Genomic DNA, 11,258 nt, shown 5'->3' on the forward strand with positions numbered 1-11,258 from the left:
GTGTTTTGTGCCACGTGCAAGTCAGTCACTACAACTGTGGTCATGACACGCAACACTCCTGCACCATAACACAGTGACGGCCGTGACTGCATGGTTACACCGGTGAATCCTTGATTTATTTTTTATTTTACCACATATGGGATTCTTAAATAATTAGTTAGAGTAATATACTAGTGGACTGTTAAGTGATATGCCATGATCACGCAGGCAGGGCGTGCACATCCGAGATTCATGGCGTCGTTAACACTGGTGGTGGCGGGAGTTGCGCTCCTGGCCAGCCTGAGCTTCGGGGAGACGCCGCGGCCCCGGGTGAGTCCTCCACGCACTGTGTACCTCACCAAGCATCAAACAGTGACAAAAGCACCGCCACAGACACACTGAGCTAAACAGCATCTCTCTCCCCGCCCTGCCTCTCGCCGCCGCCGTCCAGGGCGTGGGGAGACGCTGGAGGCGGCAGGTGCGGCGGCAGCGGCAGTGCTGGCCAAGGCGTGGCAGCCACACTGCTGCGTCGTCCTGCTGACGGACGGCGCCTCCTCCACGCACGCCGTGGTCAAGGTGTGTCCACACTTGTTCTCTTTAAACCTGTTGCATTTTTACCCAAACTTAGAATGACTCTAGCAGGAAGAGGAGCGGCGTCGCGAGGTTCTCTTGTGCCTTCTACTGCGTCAATCAGTCAGCTTTGCCGCTCACACACTCTGGCTCTCTTGTTCCCTTCAGGCGCTGAGGCAGATGGCGGCGCCCTGGGGAACTACCGTGCTGGAGGTGCGGTCCGTGGCTGACGGGCCTAACGACCCCATGCAGCTGCTGCGCCGTGCCCTGCGCCAGGCACGCCAGGTGAGGCGCGTTGAGGGACGGACACGAGGCCGTGGCGTGAAGCGACAGACGGGAGGTGACAGGAGAGTATGTACCGTGATGGGAGGTGACAGAGGTCTGGTATCCACAGGTGAAGTGGGTGTCGTGGTGTGTGGTGGTGGTGGTGGTGAGCGACGACTCTTCCTTCCTCGCCGCCTGGACGGAGATGGCCCACAGTGGCGGCCTGCTGGCGTGGCCCACGCAACTCGTGGCGCTCACCGGTCTGCCCAAGGATCGCCTCCGCCGCTTGCACTCAAGCTTCTCCCACGTCAACGCCGTGCTCATCGTCAGCGACGGCGGCGCCTCACCAAGGTGACGTGGGGTGCGGCGATGGCTTTGGATTGTCTGTTTATACGTGTGTGCGTACTTTCTTGACAGCAAGGATAATGACAGGGATTGACACTTCAGCGGTAAACAGTTAATCAAATAGACAACTGGTTTGGGGCTGTGACACAGGCTTGACGTTCCAAAATGATAATTGTGTAGCGTGGTTATGCCACACGAAGTTGGCACTGTTGTATTAGTAAAGATTTCAATGCTTCCGTCACACTCTTGGTATACATAGACGGAGGGCGAACAGTGCGTGCTGACCAGCCTTGACACATGCCAGCTTCATAAACACAAACGGTTTAACAATAACAAGAACATTTCTATACGGGTGACTGTTGCAGGTGCGAGGTGTTGGTGCACCTGCCTTACAGCGAACAGGTGGTGCAGGTGGCCAGGTGGCGTCCAGAGCGCCTCACCCTCTCCTCCTCTCTGCCGCTCTTCCCTGACAAGTTCCACAGGTGAGTGTGGACCTTTTCTTGGCTTCCTTCAGCCTCCCAGGACACGGCCAAGGTACAGGGGCCATTGTATTGTAAGAGGGTCGGCACTACAGGAAGGGGGTGGTACAGGCACTTGTGATAAAGGTGGGGAGGGACGCCATTACAGGAAGGCAACACCAAGGAGAGTAGAACCACGAGAGGTACTGCTCACTAAGGGAACACTTTACTGCAGGCACCGCCTGTGAGAGAGAGAGAGAGAGAGAGAGAGAGAGAGAGAGAGAGAGAGAGAGAGAGAGAGAGAGAGAGAGAGAGAGAGAGAGAGAGAGAGAGAGAGAGAGAGAGAGAGAGAGAGAGAGAGAGAGAGAGAGAGAGAGAGAGAGAGAGAGAGAGAGAGAGAGAGAGAGAGAGAGAGAGAGAGAGAGAGAGAGAGAGAGAGAGAGAGAGAGAGAGAGAGAGAGAGAGAGAGAGAGAGAGAGAGAGAGAGAGAGAGAGAGAGAGAGACTTTCTCTCTGCCACTGCGCAGGTTCCAGGAGCGACCTCTTCTTCGCCTCACTGCCGAGGAGTTCCCACCCCACGTGGTGCTTCAGCGCAGGGCGGCTCCTGGTGGCGGCGCCACGCTGGTCTTCTCGGGAGCCATGATGAGCGTTCTTGGAGTTCTTGCTCAGTCCCTCAACTTCAGGTACGCGTGGCTTCCTGTGTGGCAGGGAATTTTTACCTCATTCATTGCCTATTTTACTTCTATGTCATTTCAACGCTTCGTATGACAAAGTTTATATGTGGATATTAAGTATTGAAAACTCCGAGTAAGGTCACACTTAGGTAGATCAACCCACATGCCACTATTCACAACAAGTCTGCGTGTTTGCCACCAACATCAACTGCGCGCCATATACTGTGAGAGTAATGATAAATATCGTTATGACTTTTTAAAGGCTATTGTAGTGACACAGAGCGTTCATGTGCAGACATACATTTTGTGAAGTTTGAAAACCAAACCAAATTTTCTAATCATATTGGACCTTTGTCTTGTAGCTACGCCCTGGTGCGTCCCCCTGATGGCTCCTTCGGCACCAGGCTGGCTAACGGCACGGCCACGGGGATGGTGGGCATGGTGGGCCGCCAGGTGAGACTCCGCACAACACAGTGATCAGCACTACACATCGTGACCCTGATCATCACAAACACTTCCCGTAATTCATTGCCCGACAGGAGGTAGACCTCGGCCTTGGTCCTTTTGGCATCACGCCTGCGCGTTCCATCATCGTGGACTACACGGCGCCAGTGGTGAACGACTACCTTAGGATTCTGGCTGGCCGCGGCCGCCCTGAGGTGGACCCCTGGGGCTTCCTGCTGCCCCTGGCGCCCATGGTGTGGGTGGGCCTGGTGGTGGCGCTGGTGGTGGTGATGGCCATTGTTTTGCTCCTCGCCCGCTGCCTCTCTCTCCATTCTCCGGCCCTCGCGCCCTACGTCAGGGTCATGCTGCAAGAGAGTGAGTGCACTGTTATTAGTTAACACAGACCAGATACTATGGATGTATGGAAACTGCCGTTGACCTTTCTCTCTCTCTCTCTCTCTCTGACAGACTCGTGGCTGCCGGCGCTGTGGGGCTGGGAGCGGCTGGTGCTGGGCGGGTGGATGCTGGCCATGCTCGTGGTGACGCAGAGCTACACGGGGAACCTCATGTCCCTGCTGGCGGTGCGTTACATCCCGCAGCCCTTCCAGACACTGCGTGCGCTGCTGGACGACTCCGCCACCACTATGGTCTGGGAGTACGATACTGCATATGTCAACTATTTTCGAGTGGGTGTTTTTTATATTCTTTTCAATTATAAAACAAAACGAAACAAAACAGGTGATTGCATTTCCTTTGTCTGCGTCTGACACAACAGAAGAATATACAACACAGTAACAACTTCAGAGACTCATGGTTGCCTTGTGAATATTCTATACTGCGAAACTATCAATCATCTGCAAGAATGTCATAGGTAGATTGCTATTGTTATTTAAAAAAAAGTCCACTCTTGTGTTGGTTTCTAAAAAAAAGAGTGGAAAGAATGAATATTAAAGGACTATTGCATTTCATTAGCCACCGTCCGGTGGTAATAGCACCTAGGGAATAAGGAAAATAAAAAATTATTCCAAGTTAGTCTAATTTGACTATATGTAGCATTCTTGAGATCATGTACAGTAGGTATGTACGAGATATGTTTGCTTTCCCTAGCCTGTGAAGGGTCACTATGACAACGCTCTTGACTGGGTGCGGTACATCTTACTACATTGGTATTACATTGGTAAACCTTGGCTAAGCACTGTGCTCCTCCACACGCCCTTCAGACAACGGAGATCGGCATCCTGAGAGAGGTGCGCGAGATGGACGCGGCTGGTCAGGTTCAGTACGTGCTGGCCACGGAGTATCCAAGCTTGCTGCGGGGAGACGTGCGGTTCGGGAGTCACGCGTTCATCGGCGAGGACCTCACCGCCAAGGTTCTAATGGCGCAACAGTTTTCCGAGACAGGCAAGGCGCGGCGTAACCTTCATTATCCACATATTATCACACCAAAGTATATTTTTGCCAGCATAGCATCCTTGTCCGACACTTTGCTAAGATTTTACTTGCAAAAAACAATCCACACGGCCCCTCAAACCTTTAGTACTAGGTATATATACGTAGGTACACTAGGAGGACATCGGACGAAATGGCAAGAAAGCAATATCGGCGTCGAGGAAGCTCATCCGATCCTCTTCTCCTGGCAGGCAGTTGTGACTTCTACACCTCACGGGAGTCGTTCATGCCCTTTTTGTACTGCATGATTGGCCCCAAGCACAGTCCCCTCGTGCAAAGCGTCAGTAAGCGGTGAGTAAGTGAGTTATACGAATGTCTAATAGGCCTGCTGTTTATCAGCATTGTCAGTCAGAGTTAGCTGCAAGTAGAATCAAAGCTCTCGAGATATTATCAAATGTTACATTGTGGACTAAATTCATTCTCCAGATGTTGTAGAGAGGTGGTCAGAATTCGCGTTACCTGCAGCTGCACTCACTCCCTACTCATCAACAATTCTGTAAATCTTACGTCCTCTGAGACACAAGGAAGAGAGTGTGACATACTTCTCGACTTTCGGCCTATTACTGGATACCATAATCTCTATAGAGTGACATTCCCTCCATGGTCAAGTTTTGTTGAAGTCGCAGCATCTTCTCGTGTCATGAGAAAGCTGGCGTGACCTCTAACATCTAGACGAGATTCCATCACCTAAGCACTCTTACATTCAAGACTAACCAGACTACTTTGTTTTTTGGGCGCTGACTGTACCTGTCCTGCACTGGTGCCACGTATACACCATACTCGCGGCATCGAGAAATGGCCGGTAGGGCGTGGCAAGGGGATTCCCCCAATGTCGCCATTATCACCGTCTACTTTCTCCAACCCCGCTCTACCTACGTAACCACTACCTCTGTCTTTCTTTCTCTTTTTGTGTTTCTATATGAATTAGTGTATTTTCGAAATTTTTTCCGGAACTATTACAACTTTTGTTCCACACTACCACTGATGTAAAAATCAAAGGGTGTTTTCTGTATAAAGGCTTCGTTTCTCCCAGTCGTAAACGTGGCAATGAGCGAGGGACGACGAGATTGTTGCTTCCTTATCACACCGTCAGTGAGGAATTCTTGGCGTTGCATACATACGTGTTCTCGCAATGGATCATTCTTCCTCTGCTTCAAGCTCGCCATATGGCTACATTTATAGCCAACCTAACGCAGTTATTTACAACGTCAATAGGTAGTTCTTGAGAGAGAGAGAGAGAGAGAGAGAGAGAGAGAGAGAGAGAGAGAGATCTGTGATGTGGCACCACTGAGGGAATCACTTGGGTTTTCACGCCCTATCGGCCATGTCTCACTGCGGCAAGTATAATTGACTTGAAATGCACATGGCGATCTCTCTCTCTCTCTCTCTCTCTCTCTCTCTCTCTCTCTCTCTCTCTCCTTTGCTTTAGTTGATCTAAAACTGTAATATTTCATATACATCTTGGTTTAATGGTTTGTTGAATTGTTTTGGATTGGAAAATAGAAGAACGATGCTGCTTACCTTTCTCTACATTTGGCAACGTGTATGAACCGTCCGGTGGTAATAGCACCTAGAGGAATAAGCAAAATAAAAAATTATACTAAGTTAGTCTAATTTGACTATATGTAGCATTCTTCAGATCATGTACAGTTGGTATGTACGAGATATGTTTGCTTTCCCTAGCCTGTGAAGGGTCACTATGACAACGCTCTTGACTGGGTGCGGTACATCTTTACGTTAACGGTTTGATTAAAGTGTTCTGTTTATATGATGTGTGTGAATGTTGGTTGCTGTTGTTTACAGCATCACGTGGATCACGGAGGCGGGCCTGTACGACCACTGGATGAACAGCCTCAGCTCAAACTCCACAGTGTGTGAGCGCCCGGCGACCAAGATCACCGTCAGGACACCGTTGTCACTCGGCAATGTGTGGGTGAGTGCAGGACCATGGGGACATGGAAGAGTAGACGGGAAGTTATTACAAGTAAATAAGTAAGATACGTACACTTATCCTGCATTTTTCAGAGAGTGGTACTGTACCTTCAGTGTGCCTTTTCTTAACTATGCAGCCTTTCTGCTGCCCTAGAGAGTCTTATCTTACATAATAAATCACATCTGCACACACTGTCTTGTCACAGGGCATGTTTGCAATCCTGGTGGTGGGCAACGCGGTGAGTCTGCTACTGTTCCTGGTGGAGGTGCTGGCAGGCCACCACCTCCACTCCCTCCTGACAGCGACCTCCTCCTGGACGTGACCTCGCTCAGTGCCTCGATACAGCCTCTGCTTTCACAGGATGCAGCATTTTGCTTTTACAAGGAAGGGTGAATGCATTTTGCGTGACAAGAGAGCTCTGCAAACAGTTGCAGTGGTAGACCATGTATCAAACTTTTGACATATTTCTTAAATGTTTAGAAGTGTATCTCTAACCTTACTTCTCAAGAGAACACGTTTTTACAAAGGTATCTTTTTATTTTCCTGAAGTGGGTAAGTGGTGAGTTGAGCGGGTACCATTCACTGACATAATGCTATAAGGGATTACAGACACTTGGTACTGAGGTAGATGTCTTGCCTTCATATACAGTACAAGTGGCTGGAACATGTGCCACATCAACACTGCTATCTATACTCTACTTCTGATACGAGCACGCAAATACGTAAAAATGGATAAATGAATAAACAAATAGAGAATGAGAGACGGGGAGAGCGGTGGGTGGAAACAGAGCACCATGGCTTGCCCGCAACCAAACGAGTAAAAAAAGTAGAATAGAAAAAGAAGATAAACGCGCAGCCAATCAATGCAGTGAGGGAGAGGCAGTGCGCGTGCTTAGGGAGTGGTGACCTGACTCTTGTTTGATTAAAAGCAGCCCATCTCCCAGACCTCGTCACTGCTGCTTGTGCTGCCTTTGTCTCGCGCCGCAGCTGTCCCAAGGCCGCGACACAGGTATGGTCCATTAGCGCACACACACACACACACACACACACACACACACACACACACACACACACACACACACACACACCAGTTTCAAAATACTTACATGGCTTAGTAAAGAATGCATTATCAGGAGAAGCTGTGTGTGGAAACAGTAATTATACCAAAAATGAAAGAAAGTAGATTGTGTGTCAGAATTTGGCATTGTGTGTGTGTATTTTTGTTATTTCAGTTTGTTTTATGTTCTTCCATTCTTTGCATCTCCGTCTCAAGTAACTATTTCTCTGTTGTCATTTTTCTCTGTCTCTGTCTTTTCTGAGATTTAGTAACTTTCATGCATTGTCTCTTTGAAACACAAGGTGGGGAGCGGCAAATCGTTATGACACAGGAACGGAGTGCAGTGATTCTTGGATAAAGTTAACATTGAGGACTCGTATTCAGTAAGATTTTAGGCGTTCATGAGGAATGTATTTACAAAACCATTAGTTAGCTTTACACAGATGTCTTCTCTCTCCGACTATCTGACTATCTGACTATCACTAACACTAGAATCATGAAATCACCCTGGAAACCTCACAAAGATCTTCCACCAAGTCCTGTTACAAGTTGTCAAGATAAGATGTCAAAACGTGTGAGAATATGGTCCCACCCTAAGAGAAAATGTGGTAAACATAAATTAATTCGAAAGGATGTGAAGAATATTTTTGCGACAGCCTTGCATTCACTCTCTTGCCAAATGGACTCAAATATGATGTGGTAGCAATGGATCCAATTGAAAGATGAATGGAGGAATTATTATTGGATTAACAGTAGGAAAGCATTCACTGCCTCATGGGGAAGGATTTTTGTAGAAAGAGTAGCTAGCTCACACGCATCATATTACAAAATCTTTCCTCCAACATGACGTGATGAACAAAATGAAAGTACAATGGAATTTTTTTGGAGCAACTGTAGGTAAATGTCATCTTTTAGGAAAGCTTGCTATTCACTATGAGAATGGTGCATTTTGGGACTAACAGTAGGTAAGCGTGCAATATCTTTTCAGATATTTCGACGAGCAAAAATTGAGAGATACAAGTCGATATGACGATATGATGGACTGAAGGAAGGATACTCTGCGTTATCAATCACTGCTACACGATGTATCACGGATGAGGCTTTTAATTGTCTCTCCGCAACGAATTGTATAAATATGTCCAAACGATACAAGAAGGGTGAATATTGTCAGGACTAAAATTGTACCTAAGTTCAAGTAAAAAAGGATAATAAATATTTCCTGCCCTATTAAATGTTCAAGTACTATTTCGTTCTGTTATCATCATGTTTAGTTCTTTCTCTTCGCCACAAGGTTGCATCTCTTACTCTTCATTGTTACTACTTTTGCGCCAACTACTCTTCTAATCTTGCTAGCTGCATGCCTTCCCTCGTTCTCTTGTGTCGCTGCAAAAGTCTTACTTTCTTTCAGCCTTACGTTGATCCTCTCTAATGCAACAACTAACTAGTATCATAAATCTCTCATACTTTTTACTGATAAATTCCGACACTCTCTGCCTGCCTTTCTATTTCCCCTTACCTATAACTTGAACTTTTTCAAATGAGAGATTTCAAGACACTTCTTAATAATCCTTTTGACTTGAAAACACTTTGGGTGACTGACACCTTCAGTGTGTGTGTGTTTTTTTCTGTGCATGACCAGCGCCGCTTGAGAGATTGTCACTTGGTACGGAGGGTGATGGCGGTGATACTCTGACAACGAAGACCTCAAATCATAATCATACTCAAGACAGATCTGCCTGAGTCACTTGGTGCCCAAACCACATGGCCTATCTCCATTAGCTCACCTATCCAGCCACCAACTCTACCTTATTGATCTATCAACCCACCACACTCTACCTACATACCAACCCACCCATCTATCTATCTTTCACCCACCCACTAATCCATATTCACTTATCCATCATCTCAGGCACACCCCACCAAATCATTCACTATCAACCCATCCACTGCAAAAGTGCAGAGAGAGAGAGAGAGAGAGAGAGAGAGAGAGAGAGAGAGAGAGAGAGAGAGAGAGAGAGAGAGAGAGAGAGAGAGAGAGAGAGTGTGTGTGTGTGTGTGTGTGTGTGTGTGTGTGTGTGTGTGTGTGTGTGTGCGTGTGTGTGTGTGTGTAGGCTCCTTGACAAGTGTCGTCAGCTTGCTTGCAGAACACGAAACACAAGCTATGCGCGTCTCATGGTGTGTCGATAAGCACGAATACTGTCATAGTTTTGTTGTTACAGCTGGTGACAGCTTGTTACAGCTTCTATGTAAAGAGAGTGAGGAAGTGTATCCTTGACCATCCACGCTAGGGTGTTGAACCTTGAGGGCAGCGACCAGTGCTGGGGGGATTCGGTTCTCAAGATTTCATAGAGGTTCAGGGGCGACTGCAAGACTCCCTGCAAACAACTACAGGAATAATTCATCATGTAAATATGAGTACTCTCTCTATTGTTTAGTGGTGAAGCAGCTTGCATTAGTTAACTCTGCAACACTATTGTGGTAACACCGTCCTTCTCTACAGGCAATCGAGTTATGAGCAGCGAAACTTTCGGCCAACGGGCCTCGGTGAACGTGCCCGGCTGGTGTGGCTGTGGGTGGCGGGCTGCTCCGTCCACAACATTGCCGTTATTACGGGCACCAGTGTCACCACAGTATATAGGTGGATTCGGCGGTGGCAGCGGGAGGGTCACGTCAACAGCAGGCCGAGAAGTGGGCGGCGGAGGTTGGGGAAGAGCAGGAGTAATGCCACAACACAGATGAAACAGATGTTTTCCACACAGTCTTCGTGGCTCAAGCCGGCCACCACGCACAGCACTCCTCCTCAACGTGACCCGTGTGATTTCCACGTGCAACAAACAGCAGGGTGGTCTGTCAAGCCACTCACTGGACGGAGGACAAGCTGGCGGGAGGAACACAGGATAGATGGAATGCCAAGCTTCGACTTTCTTGAGCCCATAGAGTCGTCACGCTCACAACCTCCACACGACCTTCACCAACACCAGCTGTTGACTGGTTCAGGCGACGCCTCCAGCTTAACACGACCGTGGCGCTGAATGAAACTTTTTCTGCGCTAAAATATATAATCATGACAAATGTTTGGTGTGTGTTCTTCCTACAATCCTTTAGTCTTGCTGTGTTATCAAGTTATTCTTTGACCTCCACGTACAATCTTATTCCTGTTATTATCTGTACTGTACATACACTGCTGGTGTTTTGTGCCACGTGCAAGTCAGTCACTACAACTGTGGTCATGACACGCAACACTCCTGCACCATAACACAGTGACGGCCGTGACTGCATGGTTACACCGGTGAATCCTTAATTTATTTTTTATTTTACCACATATGGGATTCTTATATAATTAGTTAGAGTAATATACTAGTGGACTGCTAAGTGATATGCCATGATCACGCAGGCAGGGCGTGCACATCCGAGATTCATGGCGTCGTTAACACTGGTGGTGGCGGGCGTTGCGCTCCTGGCCAGCCTGAGCTTCGGGGAGACGCCGCGGCCCCAGGGTGAGTCCTCCACGCACTGTGTACCTCACCAAGCATCAAACAGTGACAAAAGCACCGCCACAGACACTGAGCTAAACAGCATCTCTCTCCCCGCCCTGCCTCTCGCCGCCGCCGTCCAGGGCATGGGGAGACGCTGGAGGCGGCAGGTGCGGCGGCAGCGGCAGTGCTGGCCAAGGCGTGGCAGCCACACTGCTGCGTCGTCCTGCTGACGGACGGCGCCTCCTCCACGCACGCCGTGGTCAAGGTGTGTCCACACTTGTTCTCTTTAAACCTGTTGCATTTTTACCCAAACTTAGAATGACTCTAGCAGGAAGAGGAGCGGCGTCGCGAGGTTCTCTTGTGCCTTCTACTGCGTCAATCAGTCAGCTTTGCCGCTCACACACTCTGGCTCTCTTGTTCCCTTCAGGCGCTGAGGCAGATGGCGGCGCCCTGGGGAACTACCGTGCTGGAGGTGCGGCCCGTGGCTGACGGGCCTAACGACCCCCTGCAGCTGCTGCTGCTGCGCCGTGCCCTGCGCCAGGCACGCCAGGTGAGGCGCGGTGAGGGACGGACACGAGGCCGTGGCGTGAAGCGACAGACGGGAGGTGAC

At 48.9% G+C, this 11,258-nt stretch overlaps 2 protein-coding genes across 2 annotated transcripts; both read left to right on the top strand.

Moving 5' to 3' along the window:
- Positions 1 to 381: 381 nt before the first annotated feature.
- Positions 382 to 6,547, top strand: LOC123498448 (probable glutamate receptor; the record flags this gene model as incomplete). The annotated part of the gene is made up of 12 exons (XM_045245552.1): positions 382 to 555; positions 718 to 834; positions 917 to 1,164; positions 1,524 to 1,640; positions 2,143 to 2,298; positions 2,652 to 2,742; positions 2,829 to 3,108; positions 3,202 to 3,419; positions 3,954 to 4,134; positions 4,374 to 4,473; positions 5,986 to 6,115; positions 6,321 to 6,547. Coding segments are annotated over 12 exons (1,929 nt in total), but the record flags the coding sequence as incomplete, so codon positions are not given.
- A 2,934-nt stretch (positions 6,548 to 9,481) lies between these two features.
- LOC123498990 lies at positions 9,482 to 10,229 on the top strand. The gene is made up of 2 exons (XM_045246633.1): positions 9,482 to 9,577; positions 9,673 to 10,229. Coding segments are annotated over exons 1-2 (534 nt in total). The 5' UTR covers positions 9,482 to 9,575; the 3' UTR covers positions 10,205 to 10,229.
- The last annotated feature ends 1,029 nt before the right edge of the window (positions 10,230 to 11,258 follow it).

This window comes from Portunus trituberculatus, chromosome 48 (assembly GCF_017591435.1).
Source record: "Portunus trituberculatus isolate SZX2019 chromosome 48, ASM1759143v1, whole genome shotgun sequence".
Classification (NCBI taxonomy): Eukaryota; Metazoa; Arthropoda; class Malacostraca; order Decapoda; family Portunidae; genus Portunus; species Portunus trituberculatus.